Genomic DNA, 21,107 nt, shown 5'->3' with positions numbered 1-21,107 from the left:
AACTAGCAGAGAAGAGAGATCTTCATTCTGCCAGCGATTCAAGCTCTGGTCTGCATTGTGAACAAATTCCCAGCAGGCATCTCATCCCAAAAGCTGTGTTTCTGCAGCACACCACATTCTACACGCACTGCAAGAAGTGTATTTGATATCCATTTCCCTTTAGGTGAGTATGACACTACCACAGTTGTTAAAATAGTGGGAAGCCACTTGTTGCAATTCTGCCTGCTAATGTTTTTGTGACCGGCTTTTTGCAATGCAGTTTCTAGGGGTAACCATAAGAGAGATGCTGATAACCTCCTACTGGACTGTATTGTTCCCCACATCTAAACAAATAAATAAACATACAAATATATGAAACGTTCTAAGAATGACTTCTAATGCAAAATCTGAGCGGAAGAAGAAATAGCCTGAGAGGGGGTGCTTCCAAAAGCCTGACGAGCAGGGTTTGGGGCAGCCCTATGTCAGGGGCTCTGACTGCCATCAAGCACTGTCTCCTGCTGGAGGGTTTACAGCCCTGAACTCCACAGGCAGTGCCTACGGTGCACATCTCTTCGATGAGAGCTGCCCATCCAAAGGCACTGAGACCTGACTTTGCCATCGTGGAGGTGGTTGGCAGGACACCGGGAAGAGCAGTAGGGCCAGGGGGCAGATCCAGCACTGAGCAATCTCTGGATATCCCCAGCAATGCCAGGCACTCACAGAGTTCAGTAATGGATGAACAGCATTGCTGGCTGGGTGCTATAAGGGAGCTGCTTTTGGGAGTTTGGGCACTAAACTGCCAAGCAAGCTCTGGCTTTGTTATCCAATATACTCGTTCAGAAGCTTACTTAGTGTAAATAAATACAAACGAGGATAAAATACCCCATGTCTATGTCAATTCGTTTCTCTCCCAGTGAAGAAACAACCCATGCATGGAGCCCAAGCCTCACTGTCAAGGCTGTGTATCACTGTTGTTCAAAGGAGTAATTGACACTGTATTTTAACCAAATTGGAGGCAATTAGTTTCCCTCGCTCCTCAAGAATCTGAGCTGCAGATGTTCAGTCTCCCTTGCCAATGTCGGGGACTTTAGAACTATCATAAACAAACAGGGCTAATTTAGAAGAATCATTTCATCTTGAAGGACACATCTCTCTTTTTTACGCTCGCATAAATCAAAACCAGTTCAATGGATTTCCCTGGAAGTTTCCACAAAGATGCCATGTTTGTGCTAACGAGAGGGAGCTCAGTTCAGCTTAAAATAAGAGAAACTGAAGTTCCACTGGGCACCTGTGAGCCTTCTGAGCACCTCCTGCCCGTTCCATCAGCCAGCTCCATGGAAGTGATGCTGGGATCTGCTCCTCCGTTGATCCAAGGTTTGAGACTCAGCTGAAGGAAGGATCCATAGCAGCCACAGCTATGGGATGAAATAGCCTAACACAGCCTGGGAACACTTGCAGCTTATTAACAGCGAGGTCAGACAGAAATAAAACGTTTTATGCCGCCCTTTGGTATGAAGCAGAAACACCAATTGGGTTCCATCACTTCAAGGTAAAAAAAAAATAAAAATAAAAATGAAAAGAAGCCCTACTTCTCCAATGTTTATGCTCTCATTACGTTTGCTATACACAGCAGAACACTAACCATAACAACCCCGAGCAACCCCGCTGAGCGTCAGCACGCTCCTTGTTATATGTCTCTGTTAGGTAGGAGTGAAGGGGTGAATAATAATATTCACAGCTTCCCTGCAGTCACAAAAATGTAAATATTTTGTTAAAGTGCTTACAAGACAAACCCACAGTAAATTTGAAAAATGTCCCCCATAATATTTAAACTAAATCCTCCTCTTTAACCTAACAAACCTAACCTTACAGCATGGCAGTTAAGTGATCCATTCATTTTATTTCAAAATCTCAGTTCTCTCTCTCTGTAAGAACCAGAGGCCAGCTGACAAACAGACTGGATAATATGTTCTCTCCAGAAACATTTTTCTGTGATTTAGAGTGATTAAATCTAACACATGCTGCTGCTTAGCCTGCAGCCAATGCTTAGAAGGCAGCGAGTAAAGAAGTCTCAGGTCAGTTCTCCATCTCATTGAGATGGAAAAAAATTGGAGTTCTAGAGTATGAATCAACATGGTCTTCAAAAAAGGATCACTGACTCTAAACATGTTGCTGGGAGCAATGAAAATGAAGGAAAGAAGTTATGCCACATCCAGAGACATCAGGGCAAGAAGCAGTGGACGGAGCAGGAGGAGGATCCATGCTGCAGACATCATGATGTGGAAGAGTAAGCGAGCAGCTCAGACCATCAAATTGCAGTTTTAAGATCCTACCTTCCTATCTGCAACTGTCTCTACGAGCATGCAGTTGATGTTTGGATCACTTTATTTGCTCCGTATCCCCTGACAGGTGAAATTTCTTCTATGGAAATAGAAATATTTTCTTCTGTGAACATAGAAATATTGTGCAAGTGTAGAAGTTATCCTAAGAGAGAGATGTCCACAGCGCTAATGCTGTAGAAAATCCAGGGAAGACTACTGCAAAACATTCACGAGGGAGATCCAGAGGGTAAATGACCAGCAGAAAAACCATAGAATGGCTTAAGTTGGAGGGGACCTTAAAGATCACCGAGCTGCAAACAGCCATGGGCAGGGCTGCCAAACACTAGATCAAATGGACATGTTGGACAAAGATGAACAAAAACCATGTGCTCAAGCAGGACAAATTATGTTAAGAGTTTTTTTCATCGTATTTTTGTATTTCACTGCATGCTGCTGCTAAATGCCATGGTTCTGACATACCCACCATTGCCAAGCACTTCCACCTTTAGCACTGGCACATACAGCTCACGTCACCGCTGAACACGCCAATAAAACTGCTTGGTTACGTTCAAACGTAGTAACACTTATCTCCATAGATTTAACAGCAGCATGAAGAAAAGTCCAGCAGATGATAGGATATAGGGAGGACTAAGCACAGAACGTGCTCCTAAACCATATTTGGGTGCAGCTGCCTCTCCACAGGCTTTGTTCTATCACTTTGGGTTCAACAGTGCCCTCTAAAACCAGCCTGTAAGCTTTTTTGTTTTTTAGCTATCTTTGATATTAAGAGCAGAGAACAAGGAACCTGCTCTTGCAAATAAAAAAAATAAACCCCAAGAACAGCCACTGTCAGCAGAAGGTCCCAGGAACAGGAGCACTGCACAGTCTGCAAGCCACTGCTACAATGGAGAACTATTTTCCAAGTTACTAATTCAGTGTTTCAAAAGCAAAACCTGTAGATACCCTTCCAAGCTACCCGTTCTTTGCTAGTGATAATCTAGATATACTTATATTCTTAAACTAACCTGAAATTCTGCTAGGATCGATGGCACTGAGAATGCAAAATATGACAGCAAAGCACGTCTCAGTGGTCCATGAGAAAAAGCCGTGTACTACATACTGTAAGAGAACTGAAATGAGTGACCAACACGGCAGGCACCGAGGGAAAGGAGCACGAACGAACTCTCCAAGAGTGCTGGGAACACTGGACATGATGCACGGATGGTGCTTCAGGGCAGGTGAAACAGCCCCAACGTTATCCGCCGAGAACAGAACCCTCAGAGCCTTCATTTCTGCTGCTTAACAAGCTCGGAGGTTGAGCTCCTCTTCCTTGCAGTACAACTGCACGCATAATGCTTTTGGGAAAAGAACCTTAAGCCAAAATCTCAACTGTAGAAGAAAGCTGAACCAGCAGTAAAGGCAGCCTGCAAGCATCTTCTCAACAAGGAGCATTACCATGCCCAACAACTACCAGGCACCAAGGCAAAGCTGCTGCTTTCCATGGGAGAAAGGATGGGAATGATCACATTTTGGGATTCCTGCATTATTATTTTGGCATCTGGAGTTAGATTTTACAAACATTCAGATAAAATAAACCCACACCCCCATGTGCCCCCAAAGAGCACAAACGTAACACTGTCACACACAGCAGCACTGTGAGTCACTGTGGCTCATGCTCCTTTGTAATATGATTTAGAACATTAATCCTGTGATTCCAGGACCCTAGCAAAAAAGTTTAAATAAAACAAATCAAAGAAGTTCCCTGCATATCTTAACCTCAGGAATGCCACTTTTCTGGTAATAAAGACTAAAGAGCAAGCATCTGGGCTAGAGAAGCTAATTAAATTGTAAGAAAAACCTCTTTTATATCTGGCTTGCAAAGTCGATAACGTGTAAATTATAACTTGTGTAAGACATGATAAACTCTGTCCTTCACAGAAGGAAATGCACTTCTAACACGACTTACTGTAAACAGATCTCAGGGTATAGCAGCTCCTAATCAGAGGCAGCTCTGTAATGGACTTGTTGAGCAGTGACATTTCCTCCGACACTTGGCACCCCGTGAATAATGATGCTGTTGTGGTTAAAACAGATAAGGTTTAATACTAATAGAGGGAACAAAGTGCGGGGATTCTGACTGCATTAAGCCAAAATTTACAAACACGAACCTGAAATGTTTGACAGCCACGAGGAAAAAACTGTGAATGAGTCAGAGATGGGATCCTGGGCTTTAAACTTCATTTCGCTTTGTTTGTGCGGCGTGAGAGGAAACATTTTAACGTCGCCTCCCAAGAAAACCACTCCTCACACATTCCTTACAAAAGGAAAAGTAAAAATCAATGGCCATCCCAGCGGACGGCAGGGGCACAAAGCAGGGCTCTGCCCCTGAGCGAGGAGCTGACACGGGGGGATAAGACATCTCCATTAGCAGCGCTCCCTGCGAGCAGATGGAGCAGCTATTTAGCCAAATGCACCGTGACTCCTGGTTTATACATGAGCATCTGGGATGCTTCCTAACGGGAGGCAGGGCACAATGTCCGCCGATTTATCAACTGCTCCGCGCGCAATTAAGGATTCTGATAAATAATTTGGTGGGTGAAGGCCGCTCAGCTGAACTGAAAGGCAGCAAGGCGTGAGGGGTCAAGTGTTTCCGCGGGATTTATACTGAGCAAACAGAGCTGCCTACAAAGGAATGCCCGCGCTGAGTGCAGGGCTGCTGGGGCAGAGGATTGCACCAGGAGCTGGGGGTCCCTCGCTGCAGCTGCAACGCGATGTTCGTCAGTAAAACCACCCTCCTTACTGCCTTAAGAAACAAAACAGAGATGTAGTTAGAGCTGTATGATTTCCTGCTCATACACATTTTGATCTGAGGATAATGTGCGGTATCACCGCTTTCCCGCGAGCTCTACAAAAGGACTCTAATACCCCAGAACCATTTAACCAACATCCCATGCAGGCAGCGAACAGATAATTGAAATATAAGTGCTGCCATCCATATCCCCCTTGGGAAAGTGACACAGTAAGCATTATATCATTCCATTAGTCCACCCTTTGATGTGGGTTCTATTCTCATCAAACTATGTTTTAGCCTTGAGGTTTCTCCCCCCACCTCTCCGTGATGTGGCCACGCCAGAAATAAAGAGAATACCATGCTGCTCCAAACACACCGTGTACACTTCTACTTGCACATGTCACAAGCATAAAGCTGCCTTTTTCATTTCTTGTTTACCAAATACAGTCAGTGACAGCTTCTGGAAAACAGGATGAAAATAAACAAGGCAGCCAGGAGGGTGGCGGTGGCGATGGAATGCATTTACTTGTTTCCAAATAAAAAAGGTTGACTACACGCAGGATAAAAAAAATGCTTGCAAAGGCTGCTGTGATGGTGTCTGCTTTGAATCGTGCCCTGTTTAAACAAGAGGAAAGCCTCCCACCGAAAAAAGAAACATTTTTATCATTCGGAACCATCTCAGGGCAGTCCCTTTAAAACGAGGTATTTTCTAAACAAAATATCGGAATGTTTCCCTGCGGGGAGTGAGCATCGGAGCTCTCACAACCATTTCCCTTGAAGAACTGTAGATTTATGGAGTTTTTGTTTTATTTGCTTTAACTTAAATACGAGGAAAACCCGTCTGAAATGACCACCCAAGGGAGCAGCCCAAGCAGCTCAGCATGGGCTGATCTCTAAATGGGAACCAAAGTTGTGCTGAAAGCCTCGGGGAGATTTCAAACCACTGCTTTAAGCCCCAGGGCTGCGTGTGTGCTGCGTGCAGGTCTCAGCACAGCACTCATGGATTTCCTCTCACTTACATCAGTGGAACTGCACCAATTCCAGCGGAGACGTTCCTGATTTGCATTCGTGTTAGCAAACAAAGAATCAAGCTAATTACCCCGAGTTACCAACAGTGATTATGGGAGATTTTTTTCCTATTCTTTTTAATGCACTTTCTCAGCACGGAGTGCTTTTGCTGTAGCAGCAGTAGGTCTGCTCCATGCGAGGGAAGGAGAACTCAGGCTCGCGCTTTGCCAGACAGATCCGGTCCTGAGGCTCGATGAGTTTCTGAGTCAATAGGAAAGCCCGACATGCTGCAATTTCCTATCAGATAATGAAGCTTCAAGTTGTATTTGCAGTTGTCACCACAGCTCATAAACATAAGCCATCAGCAAGAAATATTACTGACGCTGGGGCTCTTTTTGGTCTGATTCCTCAGGAGTTTATCTTAGAGCTGAACTGACCAAAGTCAACACTGCACTCAGAAATGTCAACAAGTGGGAAAAGCATTAAAGTCTCCATTAATTGCTGTAATAATTAAGAGAGGCCATAAGAACTGGGAAGCTCATATACAGAACACAGCTCCTTGTTCACTGCTCAGTGAGGAAGTTAATGGGATTCCAGGAAAAAAATATTTACCAAACAACATGAAGATTTATTTCTTTTGAAGCATCTGAGGCATTGTCTGTGCTGTGCCTTCTGCCAAGTTAATAGACTTAAGCTTCTTAATTGCACAAGGAAAAGCAACTTGAGAGAGCAAATATTTTGCATAAGGAGAATACGGTTAAATACCACAGCATGTTAGTCACATATTGAAGAGTTTTTGGACAGGAGTGAATAAAACCTGGAGCAACCTCCCAGCTGTCCCTGCAAGGAGCAGGAGATGGCACTCCTGGGAACAGGCTGCCCAAGGAGGCTGTGGATGCCCCATCCCTGGAGGCATTCAAGGCCAGGCTGGATGTGGCTCTGGGCAGCCTGGGCTGCTGGTTGGTGACCCTGCACATAGCAGGGGGTTGGAACTGGATGAGCATTGTGGTCCTTTTCAACCCAGGCCATTCTATGATTCTATGACTCTGCTCTCCTGAGGTCCCTGCAGCCTGAACAACTCTGATGCTGCCAGCACAGCCTGGGTGACAGCAGCCCAGAGGTGAACCAAGAGAGAAATCATGGCCTCGGTCCCAAGGAAAGGCTGTAGGAACGGGTGTGGGGAATGGCTGCAAAATGCTGCAGGGGCAGAACGGAGCGGTGTTGACATGGTTGTGAATTAGTCAGCTATTTAGAACATGCTGTTTGATGCTGGATATGGAAATTTCCCCCCTCTTATTTTTCTTTTTCTTTTTGTTTTTAAGATGAAAAACTATTCCTGTACAACTATTAAGTTTTTATGAGTACTTAGCGCAGCAGATCCAGCAGCACTGTAAGTTCATAAAAACAGATGCTTTTTAACAAGTCTGCATGCAGATCCGTGTCAAACTGCAATCAAAACTGTCATTCTGTATAATGTAATGGAGCAGGACACTTGTCATAGTAGAGGCTAAGCTCACTCAGCTACTGCAGCTAATACTGGAGATTTATTTAAATTAATCTGCGGGAAAATTAAATCCATTACTATAAGAAGCAAGGGAATAAATCATACCCAACAGGAAACTAGAAAAAGCTGCTGCCATTTCAGTCCAATCTAAGGTTGCGTGAGCACAGCGACTTCTTTCTCGTCAAGAGCATAAAAACAACCCATAGCAGGAAAAATAATATCAGCTGTTGTTCCAATGCAAAACACAAACAGCATGCCCGATGAGTTTAACACTGCGGCCAAAGTAGGAGGAACGTCTGAAGCTGTCTGCATTTCCAAACAAGAGTCGAGGGTCAGAGGAGGGGAGGGGACGTGTGGGCAGGCTGGAATGATGGATGGTGCTTAGTGGCATGCTGTGTTTGGGTCTACCCGTGTTATTTTTGCAACAGGACGTCTCTGATTATTCTCTGAATAGAGAATAAGGATGGTTACGTCTCATTGCTCAGAGGGGAATTTTTTCAGAGCCCTACAAATTAAGTAGGATGCTGGAAAGCAAGAAGTCAATGAACTATCAGGTGCTGTTTGTCACAGACATAGCAAGAGTGTCAGAATTTTCCCAAGGGGCACCGGCAGTGGAGTTGGGGTGGGCAGAAAGGTGTGTGCACTCCTCCCAAATGCACAGGAGACCCCAGCCCTGCAAGGCCCATCGGCATCCCTGCCTGAATGCTTTGCCTGCTGGCAGAGCCAGGCCAAAGGGTTTTATAGCAGGAACATCGAGTGCCTGAGTAACTATTTCAGCCATAAAGTTGATGCAATATATATAGGGGGGCTTCATAAAGGACAGGAAACAATTACTTTCCCAACCTGCATCCTTCCTGAGGACTCTGCAGAACCTGCTCCTGGCTTGCAGGGTGCTGTTGCCTGGTGTGACAGTTCAGCTAAAGCTGCCTGATGGAAATACCCCCTTGATCCCCAGAGGCTGTGGTGACACAGACACCCTGCAGCACAGCCCTGCTTCCTTGAAGCGTGCTCAGGTTCCTCAGTGATGCTGAAGGACACTGCCAGCCCTCAGCAAATTGCAGAAGAGGATCAGTTGTGGGACCTTTGAACTCCATGAATATGTATGCAGGTAAAATGAGCACAAAAACGTGTTGCCAAGGTAGGTTTGGTTTGGTTTGTTTTCTCAAACTAAAGGTTTCAGACAGAAAGGGAGGGAAGAAACTTTACAAATCAGGAGCACAAGTTTTAGGAGGAGTGGGTGAGGGAACTGGGGCTGTTCCCAATGGTCTGCAGAAGAGAAGGCTCAAGGGAGACCTCATTGCTCTCTCCAACTCCCTGACAGGAGGTTGTGATGAGGTAGGGATTGGCCTCTGCTCCCAGGTAACAGCAATAGGATGAGAGGTGATGGCCTTAAGTTGTGCCATGGGTTCAGGTTGGATATTGGGAAAAAATTATTCTCTGAAAGAGCGGTGATGCAGTGGCACAGCTGCCCAGGGTGGTGGTGGATTCACCATCCTTGGAGGTGTTCAAGAGCCTTGGAGATGCTGCACTGAGGGATGTGGTCACTGGGCAACGTTGGTGGGGATGGGCTGACGGTTGGACATGATGATCTTAGTGGTCTTTTCCAGCTGTAATGGCTTTATGATTTAGTTATATGGCAGCTTCTCTTAAGCCTAACTAAGCCCATCTAAACTTTGCTGAAGCTGCAAATGAGGGCCACAAAGCCAAACACATGGGAGCAATTTCCCTGCTACAGAATGACACATCTAATGAGCCAGTTCCATGAGTTAGCTTAGTGGAAAGGAAGACACGAGCTCATCCAGGGGCTGGATGACTCAGGGTCACTCAGGACCCCATGCTGAGGGTTACCAGCTTGATTTTGGCCCAAGTTCTGAAAATCTGAGTGTTGCCTACAAAAGAAGCCCCTGGTCCCAGTGCAGCTTCTCACTGGCCATAGGTTCACACCAAAACCACTACTGGAAGCCTTTCCAAAGAGGTGCAGTGAATCAGAACTAGGCAGAGTGAAGGACTCCTCACTCTTCAAAAGGGGTCTCAAGCTCAGCACTGGACTGCACAAAAACTGGCATGATCCTGCCACCATTCTCTTACCTACAATTTATCCATCTCTGTCCATTCTGTTCTTGACTTATATGAGGATAATCATTTAAGGGTCTTATTTAACCACCCAGAATTGAAGGAGTTGAAGGAACACCAGGAAATACGTGGCAAAAAATAACAAGCTTACATCACTTGCACTGGATTACTCTCTTCTGGCACATTGCAGAAGAAATAACGCCAGTCATGGTCTGCATGCTCAGAAGTCTCCAGGGAATTAGGTCGGCATTATTCAAGGTAAATGACACTTTAAAGAACTTTAAATTAGCTGTTGACAGTCAGGTAGATAGATTGACGAGTGATTACATGAAGTCCCCAGCATTGCCATTTTGTGGTGAAAGTAAATATGAAAGGGGGAAAAGTAGAAAATACGTTAAGTATGGTTTTGTCAATCCGTGATGCAGCTGGGAGACTGCAAAGTTCATCTAAAGATGCAGGAAATTCTACAGCTAATTGCTTTCTCTAAATCAAGAGTTGTCAGAAGGTTTCCTGGCAGAATCACCGCAAGCAATGCAAGTAGACTATGCCCCAAGCAAAGGGAAAAAATCCCCCATCACCTTTCTCCCTAAGTGAGAAAGCATCCCTGCAGGCATTCAAGGCCAGGCTGGATGTGGCTCTGGGCAGCCTGGTCTGCTGGTTGGTGACCTGCACACAGCAGGGGGTTGGAACCAGATGAACATTATGGTCCTTTTCAACCCAGGCACTCTATGATTCTGTGATTCTAAGTGGCTGCAGGGGAAGCCAGCGCTCTGCCTGGTGCTGCATGGAGCAGTGCCCCTGAGCTGCACAGCTGAGGAGGACGCTCTGCATGCACAACAGACGTCCTCACTGCAGTCGTCCCTAAAATATGTTTTTAAATAAAATTAACTCAGCTCATCTGTAATTAGCACCATCTTCGAGAACAAACCAGAACGAGTTTATTGAAGCTCTCTAACTATGTACTGTGAGAGCGAATTTACCCTCAAGGTTCACTTGACTATTTTGTCTCAATTTTCTTGTAATTTCATCCATCACCATTTTTTTCAGTCTTCCAAAGGTGATGGATAAAACACAGAAATAAATAGGACCAACTGTTCGCAGAAGCCTAAGGGAAAACAGAATTTTGTTATAAATAATCCTTGGCACAAATCATGGAAACGCAATACTAAAATTGTTTGTTGAATCATTTATGAATTGGGCCCTCAGTTTTAGTTTGCAAATAAGTTACAGTTTTTGTTGATGTTCTTTTTCACTTTGCTTTTTTAGCTGGGAAACAGCCTTTGAGAAGCTGAACTGATACGTAATACAGAACACAGAGTGACTGAAGGATCTTTTTAAGGGAAACTCTACGCAAACACAGCACTCCTGGATTTAGATACAGGTGATGAGAAGCTAAACGATGACACTTGTACAAGACTTTCTTAGATGACATCAATCTGAGTTCTCATTCCAGCTTTACACGTAGAAAAGGCAAAGACAGCACAGTGCCCTATAAAACCACTGAAAAAAAAATGGAAGATTTTGATGCAGGTAATTTTTAGCAGCACCTCTATGGGATGGTTTCTAGAACTGCTCGGGAAATGACATCCCAGGAGACTGAGGCAAATGCAATTGGTCTAGCAGATACAGTGGAGGGATGGGAACAGCTCACCATCTCGTGTTCCTCTCAAGATGGGAAGTTTAGAACATTTTTTGTTATAATCCAATGCAAACCTTCAAGGGAACGTAATGACACCCTGCTGCACTGCGCGGAGTCTGGTCGCACGTGCAGGAGCACACAAGAGGAGTGGAGGTTTGCTTTCTTGAGGAATTTGGGATTGCAGAGGACAGCTGATTACCCAAACACCTCACATGAAAGTCACAAACATGAAACAGTATCAAAGAACAGAGAGATGCGTTTCTTTTGTGTGCAAATTGCTATTTTTGCTCATCTGAAGAGAGCAAGAGAGACACTTGGAGACAGATAAAAGCAATATTAAGACCCAATGCTCATTAGCTGCAGCAGGTGTGTGCAGCCTTACCTGATCTGTCCGCGCACCAGGGGTCTGTTTTTTGTCCTCTTCATATTCGAGTCAAACGGAACCTCAAAGAACTGTAATGAAAAAAAAAAGAAAGGGAAGAATCAAAATGAAAGGATCCGGAAACCGTGCCACGCGTGGAATGCCGTGTCTGCATCTGCACGTGCTTTCATCTCTCGTTTCTGAAGGTTCAGAAATGCAACTGAAATGGCAAACTCCTTTTATGGAGCTTTGATAGTCTGCAATAATACTTCTGGCATCCCTTTAGAAAGAAAATCACCTGGAGGACAAAAATAGTTTGCTGAAGTCCCCAGAAGTTCCTTCTTTGAAGCAGAGGCTGATTCCAAGTCCTCGAGGTTTGACAGGGCCTTCATACACACTGCTAGATACACACATGCACAACACACAGCTCTGCCCCCGGTTTTATACTAAGCCAAACAGCCCTCACCAATATTGTGCTTCTGATATTTTAAAGACAGATGCCTTTTTTCAATATCTACCATCCGAGAACCTGTAACCCACCCCAAAACCAATCAGCTCCCGTGAAATGCCACCCAAACTGCACTGAGCTCCTCTCTTGGGCAGCAGGCAGCGAGCACAGCATCTGCTGTTATTGAACAGCACAACCCAATCTGACTTTAAACACCGCCTGTGGGAACACTGAGGCAGCACTATCAGCACACCACGAATTCCTGCAGGCTTCTGTAGAGCTGCTTCACAGAAAATGGCACTGGAAAAGCTGAGTGTGGTTTTCCGTGCAGCAGCACAAAGCCCTTTCGTTTTACATGGACAAAATAGCAATAAAAACTGAAATATATATATATAAACCCCACCATACTTCAGAGATTCACCAAAAGCTATTTATAAGCAGCGCAATATGTATTTATAGAAAGGATATCTTCTACTGACGTTATGTCTGAGGTTTTGGGGTAGGAACCCAATTACAGTGAACGTGTAGGAAAAGCAGCACAACAGATCAGGATTTCAAGGCATCAGAACGACGACATGCTGAGCAGTCAGACTGCAGATGGATTTAAGGTGACTGCTGTATGAGATCTATGTCACTTCATCAAGCTGATGCATCCTTTCACATGACAAAAGACAAAGTTTGCAAACATCCTGGCTCTGACAGTGCCAAAATCTGTGTAAAAAATGAAATGCTTATGGATTTTGTTTCATTCATATATCACAAAAGTCAAAGCATCTCCACATTTATCCACACAAAAAAGTATTGCCGTGAAGAAATGAAAATTAAAGGAAATCATAAAGGTTTTTATAAAAAACCTTTAGGGCAGCATAAAGGGCATAAAGGCATAATGCCCCCATAAAGGGCAGCACCGAAGGAGAGATCTTCAGCTGTATTCCTGACAGCTCTACCATTCCCCACACTGAGGTCATAGGAAAATCCTACCTGTGTGTGAGAGTGCTCAGACCCACGTGATACAGTTTTTCAGCTTGGACACAACTTGCCAACAGCGTGCCCTAAAGCCATAGGGTTCAGCAGTGGGCATTGCCTTCGTATTTTGAGATGCTCCTAAAAGTGCCCAAATTTGGGAACAAATGAGATGGAGAAAGGAAGAGGAGGAGGCGAGGGGATACCACTGGCACCCCGTTGGCCATGAAAGTCCCAGAACATCCCTGCTGTGAGCTGCCCTGCCCAGCAGCACCGAGCCCCAAGGCAGCAATGCACAGCAGCTTTGAGGTGTGGGTCGGCTTTGCATCGCTGCAGCAGCACGGTGTGAGTGCTGGGGGTCTCACAAAGACCCTCTGTACAAAATGGCAACAAGTACACCCAGGGAAGTGAAAGCACTCTGTCTGGATTGGAAGGCAGTGATTGCTTCTGACAGCTCAGCATTTTGCTAATGGGTTGTTTCACTGTTACATTTCAGACACAATTATGCTAAACGAAGAAAAAATATCATCTGACATCAGACTGGTAGAGCAATGCAAGGGAAAATTCTACAGAGTCAAACTCTTTTCTTTCTCTTCCGAAAATATTTTGGGCTGTGTGCAGTTTTGTTTCATTTTGTTGGCACAAACCTCCCTTATTTGTATTTGCACTGACCGCCCAGAGCTGACGTCCAGCTGAAACTTGGGCACGCACAGAGATCCTGGCTCTTAAATACTCACAGCTGAAGGCGTTCAGTGTGTGATGGGTAAAACTGCAATAACGTGGAAGTTTTAAACTCCAACTGAAACATAAGAAGGCAGAAATGAAGAACAGTTGGATGCTCAACACTGTTGAGAGAACTGAAAGGCATGCATTCGGTATGATGTGACTAAACAGAATCAGCTTATGACACATTGCTGCATATTTTATGTAGTAGTTAGATAGAAGTAGATAGAACATATTTAGACCAAGAAACTTTGCTCTGAGTGAGGCAGTCCCAAAGCATCAGTCCCTGCTGTACACAGACATCTCTGCTCCCAGAACTAAGACTGCTGCATGGCTTAGGTCTGAACTCCTTTGCTTTTCTAAATCTGACAATCTGAACAATCTGTTATGTCAACTACACGCAAAAAATTACATATCTCATTGAACAGCAGCTAAGAAAAATCCTTTTATTTGTAATGGCCCGGATTCTTTCACTGAGCAAGCTGTGATTGCATGTCAGCAAGATGCCATGGATCAAACCTGCTACATTTTGGTCCCAGATGTTTGACAAAATTCCCTCTCCACTTGGAATTATTTCCCCTGATATTCCAGGAAGATGTAAAGATGTGCATTTAAAACATCATGGCCACAGGAATGAAAGAGTGAACTCAAACATACTACGTCATGCCAGGCCAGCACAGCACCGCCTGCTTCAGCAAACAGTGAACTCAGCAGCACGAATCCTGGATAAATAAATATTTCAGAAGCTCTCAAGATGCTTTTTCCTTGGAAGCCTGAATGCATCAGCCCAGACAGACAAGGCAGAATTCTCTCCCATAGGTTTTTGGGAAGGCAGCCACCAAAGGGCAGCAGGAGGGTTAAACCTACAGCAGCTACAATCCCTGAGTGACAAAACTTGGCAATGGTTCTCCAGACCCCATCCTAAATTTTTATCAGTGTGTATGAAGATTCAAGACACAACGTCGGAAAAAAATAAATCAGCTACACTTTGTGGTTTATTTCTCTGGCAGACTCACCAGACTCTCTGTGTAGATCTCATCTAGTTAATATACAGTAATTATATCTTAAACATCTAACAAATCTTAGATTAGCTGCCACACTACTGCTTACAGTTATTTACAGCCGTGCTTTTTGTCCTTAGCTGCTTCATATTGGTTTCCTCTATGTTTCTAAGTGAAACATTGCAGACTGCTTCATTTCTTCAGGCTTCCTCCTGGCAATAGCAGCCCGCAGCACTGACTGGGACACACAATAATTACATAATTTAGACTCGAGCAGGACTCCCAAGCTCACTCCTTCCGCACCATCACCGAGCACATGATTTGCAGTTAAATACAGCCACCACCTATTAAGTTCTCAGATTGAGTGGCCTGACTATTTGCAATTAATTAGGGATGGAAAAGTCTGAGCACGAGCTGTTTGCCTTCTGTGGTCATTCCTGCGGGAACAATTTCAGCTCCTGAATTATGACAATTCAATACCCTGATTCCTGTTAACACACAAACATAAATAGAGCACATTACGAGGAACAACATGTCGTACAGTTTATCAAATGGATGGCTCACATGGAGGCCAGTGAGCTTTTCCTATCCACTCTGCTGGAAGCTGAGCACCCAGAGCCAGCTCTGAGTTGGGTCATGTGCTGGAACAGCAGATGCTGGAGGGGCAACTGGCCTCCATGTATTGACATCACGTTTCCCTCTAACTCTAAACACACGTTTACATCAGAACTGATAATCTCATGAGTCTAAAGCCAGAGTGTAACCTTGCTATTACAAAACAGTTTAATTTGTGGCAACTGGGGATCTCCCCGCTGCAATACCAATGCCAGGGCTGGGCAGGACCCAGAGAGCCCTCCCACCCCATCCACAGGCTCCTGAGCAACCCAGACCATAGAGGAGGTTTAAGGCCCTGTTTAAGGCCCTGTGCTCTCACAGAGCACAAAACCTTCAGCCTGATTCTAAGCACTCCAAATGATGTGCTGCTCCCAGGGTCTCACCCCAGATCTAAGTGTGTACTGAATGCAAACAGCTTATAGATACACTGCAATTAAAGCAAGGCAGATTGAGTTGCAGCGCAAGCAGGCATGCTTAGAGTCATCCCACTTGACTTTGGGGACTTAAGTGAGGCACCAGACAAGGCGTGCTTTGCCCCTGGCTCCTCGTACCTTTAATCTGAGCAGCCTGCAGGTGGCTCAGCAGCAGAACAGCTCTCAGGATGGATTTCTTCCTCTCCCAAGCTCTCAAGACAGCGCAGGGCAGTTTGGGCCAAGTGGTGGCACAGCAGGGGAGCAGAACACGGGGCTATCACTGCAGGGACGCCACCTCCTGCTCCACAGTGCAAACCCACCCATTTCCAAACCCATGACCTGCAGGGTGAGACCGAGATATTGGGACAGCAGTGGCAAAGCCTTTCCTCAGCAAAACCTCTTGTTCCAGCTCCTCCTTTGAGCCCTCTTCCCCTCCACACTATTTGGTTATTTCTACTCCATGTGCTTCCAGTGATTTATCTCATATTGTGATAAAGTAACATATAATTACATAAAAAGCAAAGAAAAACACAACATATAATTTATGGTAAATAAGATCAAAGTCGAGATTATTATTATAGGTTTTCTCCCGGTTTCCTTTCAATCACTTTTATATGAAAACAACAAAGAATAATTAAAGTATATTACAAAGGTCTTTTTATTCAATTGTACACAGATGTGCCTAAAAAAAACACACGCAAGGGAAGGATTTTCAAAAGCACTCATGCACTGATCTAACACTATTCTCACTGAAGTCAATGGCACTTTGACTTCAATGAGAGCACAGGCAGACCAATACTGAGTGATTCTGAAAATCCCACCCTAATTGTACAAACAAGGGAAGGCTTTAGAGATTGCTGGCTTGGAGATTGTATATTTGAGAATCATAAAGGGCACGCAGCACCTGTTTGTCTTCAAGATATGAAAATAAAGCAAGCCAAATATTTTAAGGATTAGAAATGGCTTTTTTTCTTTCTTTTTGTCTTTTTTTTTTTTTTTTTAAAGCAGTATCTGAAAACCCTCTGGCTCTGCACTTTCCAGCCTAGCTATAGACCTGCTTTAATATTTTCCATTTCAAAGAAGATTCTAATTAAAAACGAGATTGATGCAAGCCTGAACAATGTTACCTACAGGTAGAGAAGGACAGCTAAACCCCACGCTGTCACTCTCCACTGAAGCCAAGGAAAGCTGCTAGGTAAAGCAGCTGCCACGCTGCTTGTTTTGAAGACCCGTTCCTCATAGCAGCCCATTGCTATCTGCAGGGAAGAGGACAGGAGGTAATTGCAGAGAAAGTGTGGAGATCTGTCACTTCAGAAACATATTTTCAAGGCTGAGAATGCAAAGACTCGCAGACTTCAATTAGCACTTATTTGTCCTGGAAGATTAATGACATGCTGCGCAGGCTTGGCTTTTAGGCGCTCAGGAGAGACTGTGCTGCTATTTCTCTGGCCACTTACAAGCATGGGACTTTCTGAGGGTCCTCAGGGATATCCATCCCCTGCCCTGAGAAATCTTACAGGTTTTTGTGCTTAAACACTGAGTACAATTAACCAGAAAGTGTCATGAGTTCCCATGGTATGCCGGGAACTTGTTTCAGTGCCCATGAAATGAACTGAGATGCCAGCCCAGCCGCCCCAGGCACCGTGCTCCAAAATAAAGGGGAACCCCAAACCCACCCAAAGTGCCTCCAGGAGTGACATCTATCTTCCACCCAGCTGACCAGGGCAGCAGGGAGATGTGTCCACTCTGTATTTGTTGTCAGCTCATCCAAACCCCATTAGAGACCAAGAAAACCAAGTCATTAAAGGCTTGTGGCTTGACGGCCTCTTCATCAACACTTTTGCCAAACAAAGTCCTCTGGTGCTATCACAAGTGCTGTTACAAGGAGCTGGAATAGAGCATGGCTGTGCTAACACTCAGGAGTGTCAGTGACACGGTCCAGACAGCATTGTGCCTCATTGCCCATGCAGATCCCACTGCAATGGCCAAGGACTGGCACAGTCGTGACCATGAAGTAGGAAAACGTAATTAAGGGCTACATGCGGTCTTCAGTTGTGTGAATAACTTCAGACCTGTCTGTCACCACCCCTGGGCTCCCTGAGCCAAAAGCAGCTATTTCCAGGTGCTACGAACGCCTTCCCACCCCATCTTTTGGGCATGGACCTGGGCACCATTGTGCTCTTCCTCTGCACCCTAAAACCCAAATAGCTATAAATGTGTCTCACAGCTCTGAGCTCCACCTCAGAATCACAGAATGGCCAGGGTTGGAAGGGACCTCAAGGACCATGAACCTCCACCTCCCCTGCCACACACAGGGCACCAACCTCCCCATTTCATAGCAGCCCAGGCTGCCCAGGGCCCCATCCAACCTGGCCTTGAACACCTCCAGGGATGGACGGGGCATCCACAGCCCCTCTGGGCAGCTGTTCCAGCACCTCACCACTCTCGTAGCAAAGAACTTCCCCCTGACATCCAACCTAAATCTTTCCTCCACCTCATGTCCTTCCCTTGTACTGATCCAACAGTGACCCAACCTGGACACATTTCCTTTCCTGTTCCTTTCTGCCTGGATCGTTTCCTGATCCTTTCCAGTGCATTTGGTCACTCTAGGCATTCTCTCTCCTTTAAGCTTTACACAGTCCTCTCTACCCAGGCTTGGGATAAGGCAATGAGGCAGCATATTACACTGCATTTCCCTGGAATAACAAGATAAAACAACCTATTTGTACAAAATTCAATACTTGGACTGCAGTCACCCAAAGTCAACCACCTACCCATGCAGGATTTGTGTATAAATGATGAACTACAAGTTGATGCCTACTTGAAGTAGAGGTACATGTTTTCTGATCTTCAAGAACTATTTTATTCCTGTGCATTTTAGGAACAACTGCGAAGTTGAAGAAAAACACCATTTTGTGCTTACCAAAACACATCCCAAATCCCTTTGCAACAGCATGCTCTCAAAGAGATTCCTTTGCATTAAATCACGTTTGTCGTGACACCAGCGTGCCACGAGGACAACATGTAATTTAAAAAACAAACACAACTGCACACAACAATCTCTTTGCTGAAGATAGGAATTGCACAAGGTCGGTATCTGGTTTAAGTTACTTTGTGTCCTAAAATACACCAGACCGGGTCCTCTGGACACAGTGCAGCTGCTTTGAGCAACACTGCAGATAAAATCCGATACTGAAAATGGCTTAGACAAATTCCTGTGGTGGAAGAAAGCTGTTCCTCAGGAACTCTTAGGGCAGTATTTCTGCTGCCCAATGCAAGTGGGAGATGTGCATAACGCTGAGCCGGGGGGCACGAGCATCCTCCAGATGGCAACTGAGAGCCAACAGGCAGCAGCCTCCCCAGTGCCTGGCCGAGATGCGAAGCCTTTACTGCTCTCTAGGAACCAACCACAGGGATCCTGAGCCCCCCACAGCATCGCTGTCAGCCACTTTTTGGTCCCCTGGCACTACTACAGAGAGTGATAAAACAAAGTAGCGTCGCTGCTGCTCTGTTTTTTCCCAGGAGATCAGAGCACAGAAGTGTAAAGGTGAGCTTTAAATCATTCCCACACATCTCCCATTGCCTACCCATGTGTCCAGGATCCAGGTCATTTTAATCAGCTCTTTATAATTTGTCACTCCGACGATAAGAATACTAATCCACCACAATGTGCTTCCTGCCAGGCACCCGAATAGTAATCCATAAACTGGGCTCTTATATCATGCATAGATGCATTCATTTTCACTGCTCATGGCTTTCTTTCTTACAATACAGACAAAAGTAGCACTGTACACAAGCAGCAGGCTTGCTTGCTTTGGGCCACAGAAAGGTTATGTATTTATTTGCATACATGCAGTTTAATTACTCTTAAACACTTCTTAAGGTTTGGAAATACAAAATTACTTTCTTCCTTGCACTTGCTGACACCTGAGAAAAACTAATTTGCTTTGGTTTGTCGGCATTTGGCAGAAGAGCCCTCAGCTCCTGGAAAAAAGCCTCAAAAGCCCACCAGAATTAAGAAAGGGAAATAAAAAGAAAAAACACAAAAAATCCCACACCAAAAAACAAGGAACAAAATCTGGGCTCAAGATTCTAAGTGTGAACAAGGGTGTAAAACGGCATCAACACTGACTAGCAGAACAGCGTGATAACTTTGCCCAACTGTCACAGAAGCGATCTGCTGGACGCACCAGCAGCTCAGGCCTCTTAATATTAATAAAATCATCCCCCGAGATTTAATTCAGTGAGGTACTGAAGAGCTGATGTCAGGGGGAGCTGAGAAGGGCAAGAGCTGCAAGTCACGTTCTTACACATGGAGCATTTAGGCAATCTACTGAGACTATGGAGAAAGAAGCATCTCTTTTATACAGAAAGAAATTTAACAACTTCGGCCGTTGTTCAGATGTCTGAACAAAAAAAAAGAAGCAAGAAATATCTGCAGGGGATTGGAAGACTTACATTTAACTGGCAAGAGAACTCGGCTCCAAAAGGCGCTCATTTCTTTGATTAGGAAGAGCTGAGAATGTTGAAAGACTTATCAAAGGCACACTGATGGGTGCTACACTACCTACATTTGTATGACACCGGCTTTATTTAAAAGCAGCTTGGCAATAAAGCAAATTAAGACAAATAGCCACCCCCTCTCCCATCTGCATGGAACTTAACAGGCAGCTATCAGTATCCTTATTACACCCATTATTTCCTTCTGATTTCGCAGACCACGGGCTGCTTCACAAAGCCATCCCAGTTCTGCTGATCAAAAGGCACTGAGAGCTGCCTACAAACCTAGATGGAGTTTCTGTTCCAGCTGAGGGGTTTTACGCAGAGCAAAGTAGTCGGGTAAGGGCTCTATCTTCAAAACACCACGTTTTTGTGCAGAATATGCACAACTGCCAAACACAGCAACAATCAAATAACAGATGTATAAGATGCATTTAATTAGCTCCAGTTTTGCAGGTAAAATGCAGTAGTTTTTTCTTCTTATAGAACATCACCACAAGCCAAGACCATTAAATGAGGGTGGCCATCATTATGCCCTTCTGTTAAGGGCTGGATGACAAACCTCTGCATGGAGAATCCAAGTTACAAAGACACCCCAGACCAATAAACAGGTCTCACCTTCATTAAGATGGAAAGTGAGGCAACAGCCCCACCAGGACCCATCAGAAAGCACAAACAGCCCAACCTGTTGCAGGGCATCACATCATCCATCTTTCTAAAGCTGTCAAGAAATGTTTGTCATTCCAATACTGCTTGCATCTCCCAAAC

General features: G+C 44.9%; 1 protein-coding gene across 1 annotated transcript in view; it reads right to left on the bottom strand.

Annotated features, from left to right (window-relative positions):
* Positions 1-21,107, bottom strand: part of COX10 (cytochrome c oxidase assembly factor heme A:farnesyltransferase COX10) — a gene marked incomplete at both ends in the record, with an annotated part of 94,123 nt that overhangs the window by 22,442 nt on the left and 50,574 nt on the right. The window contains one exon of the mRNA XM_079544483.1: positions 11,698-11,768. Within this exon, the coding sequence (XP_079400609.1) occupies positions 11,698-11,768 (71 nt within the window). The remainder of the gene's footprint in view (positions 1-11,697; positions 11,769-21,107) is intronic.

This window comes from Tetrao urogallus (genome assembly GCF_951394365.1).
Source record: "Tetrao urogallus genome assembly, chromosome: 18".
Taxonomy (NCBI): Eukaryota; Metazoa; Chordata; class Aves; order Galliformes; family Phasianidae; genus Tetrao; species Tetrao urogallus.
The sequence above is the reverse complement of the archived record's forward strand: the minus strand, read 5'-3'. Positions and strand labels throughout refer to the sequence as shown.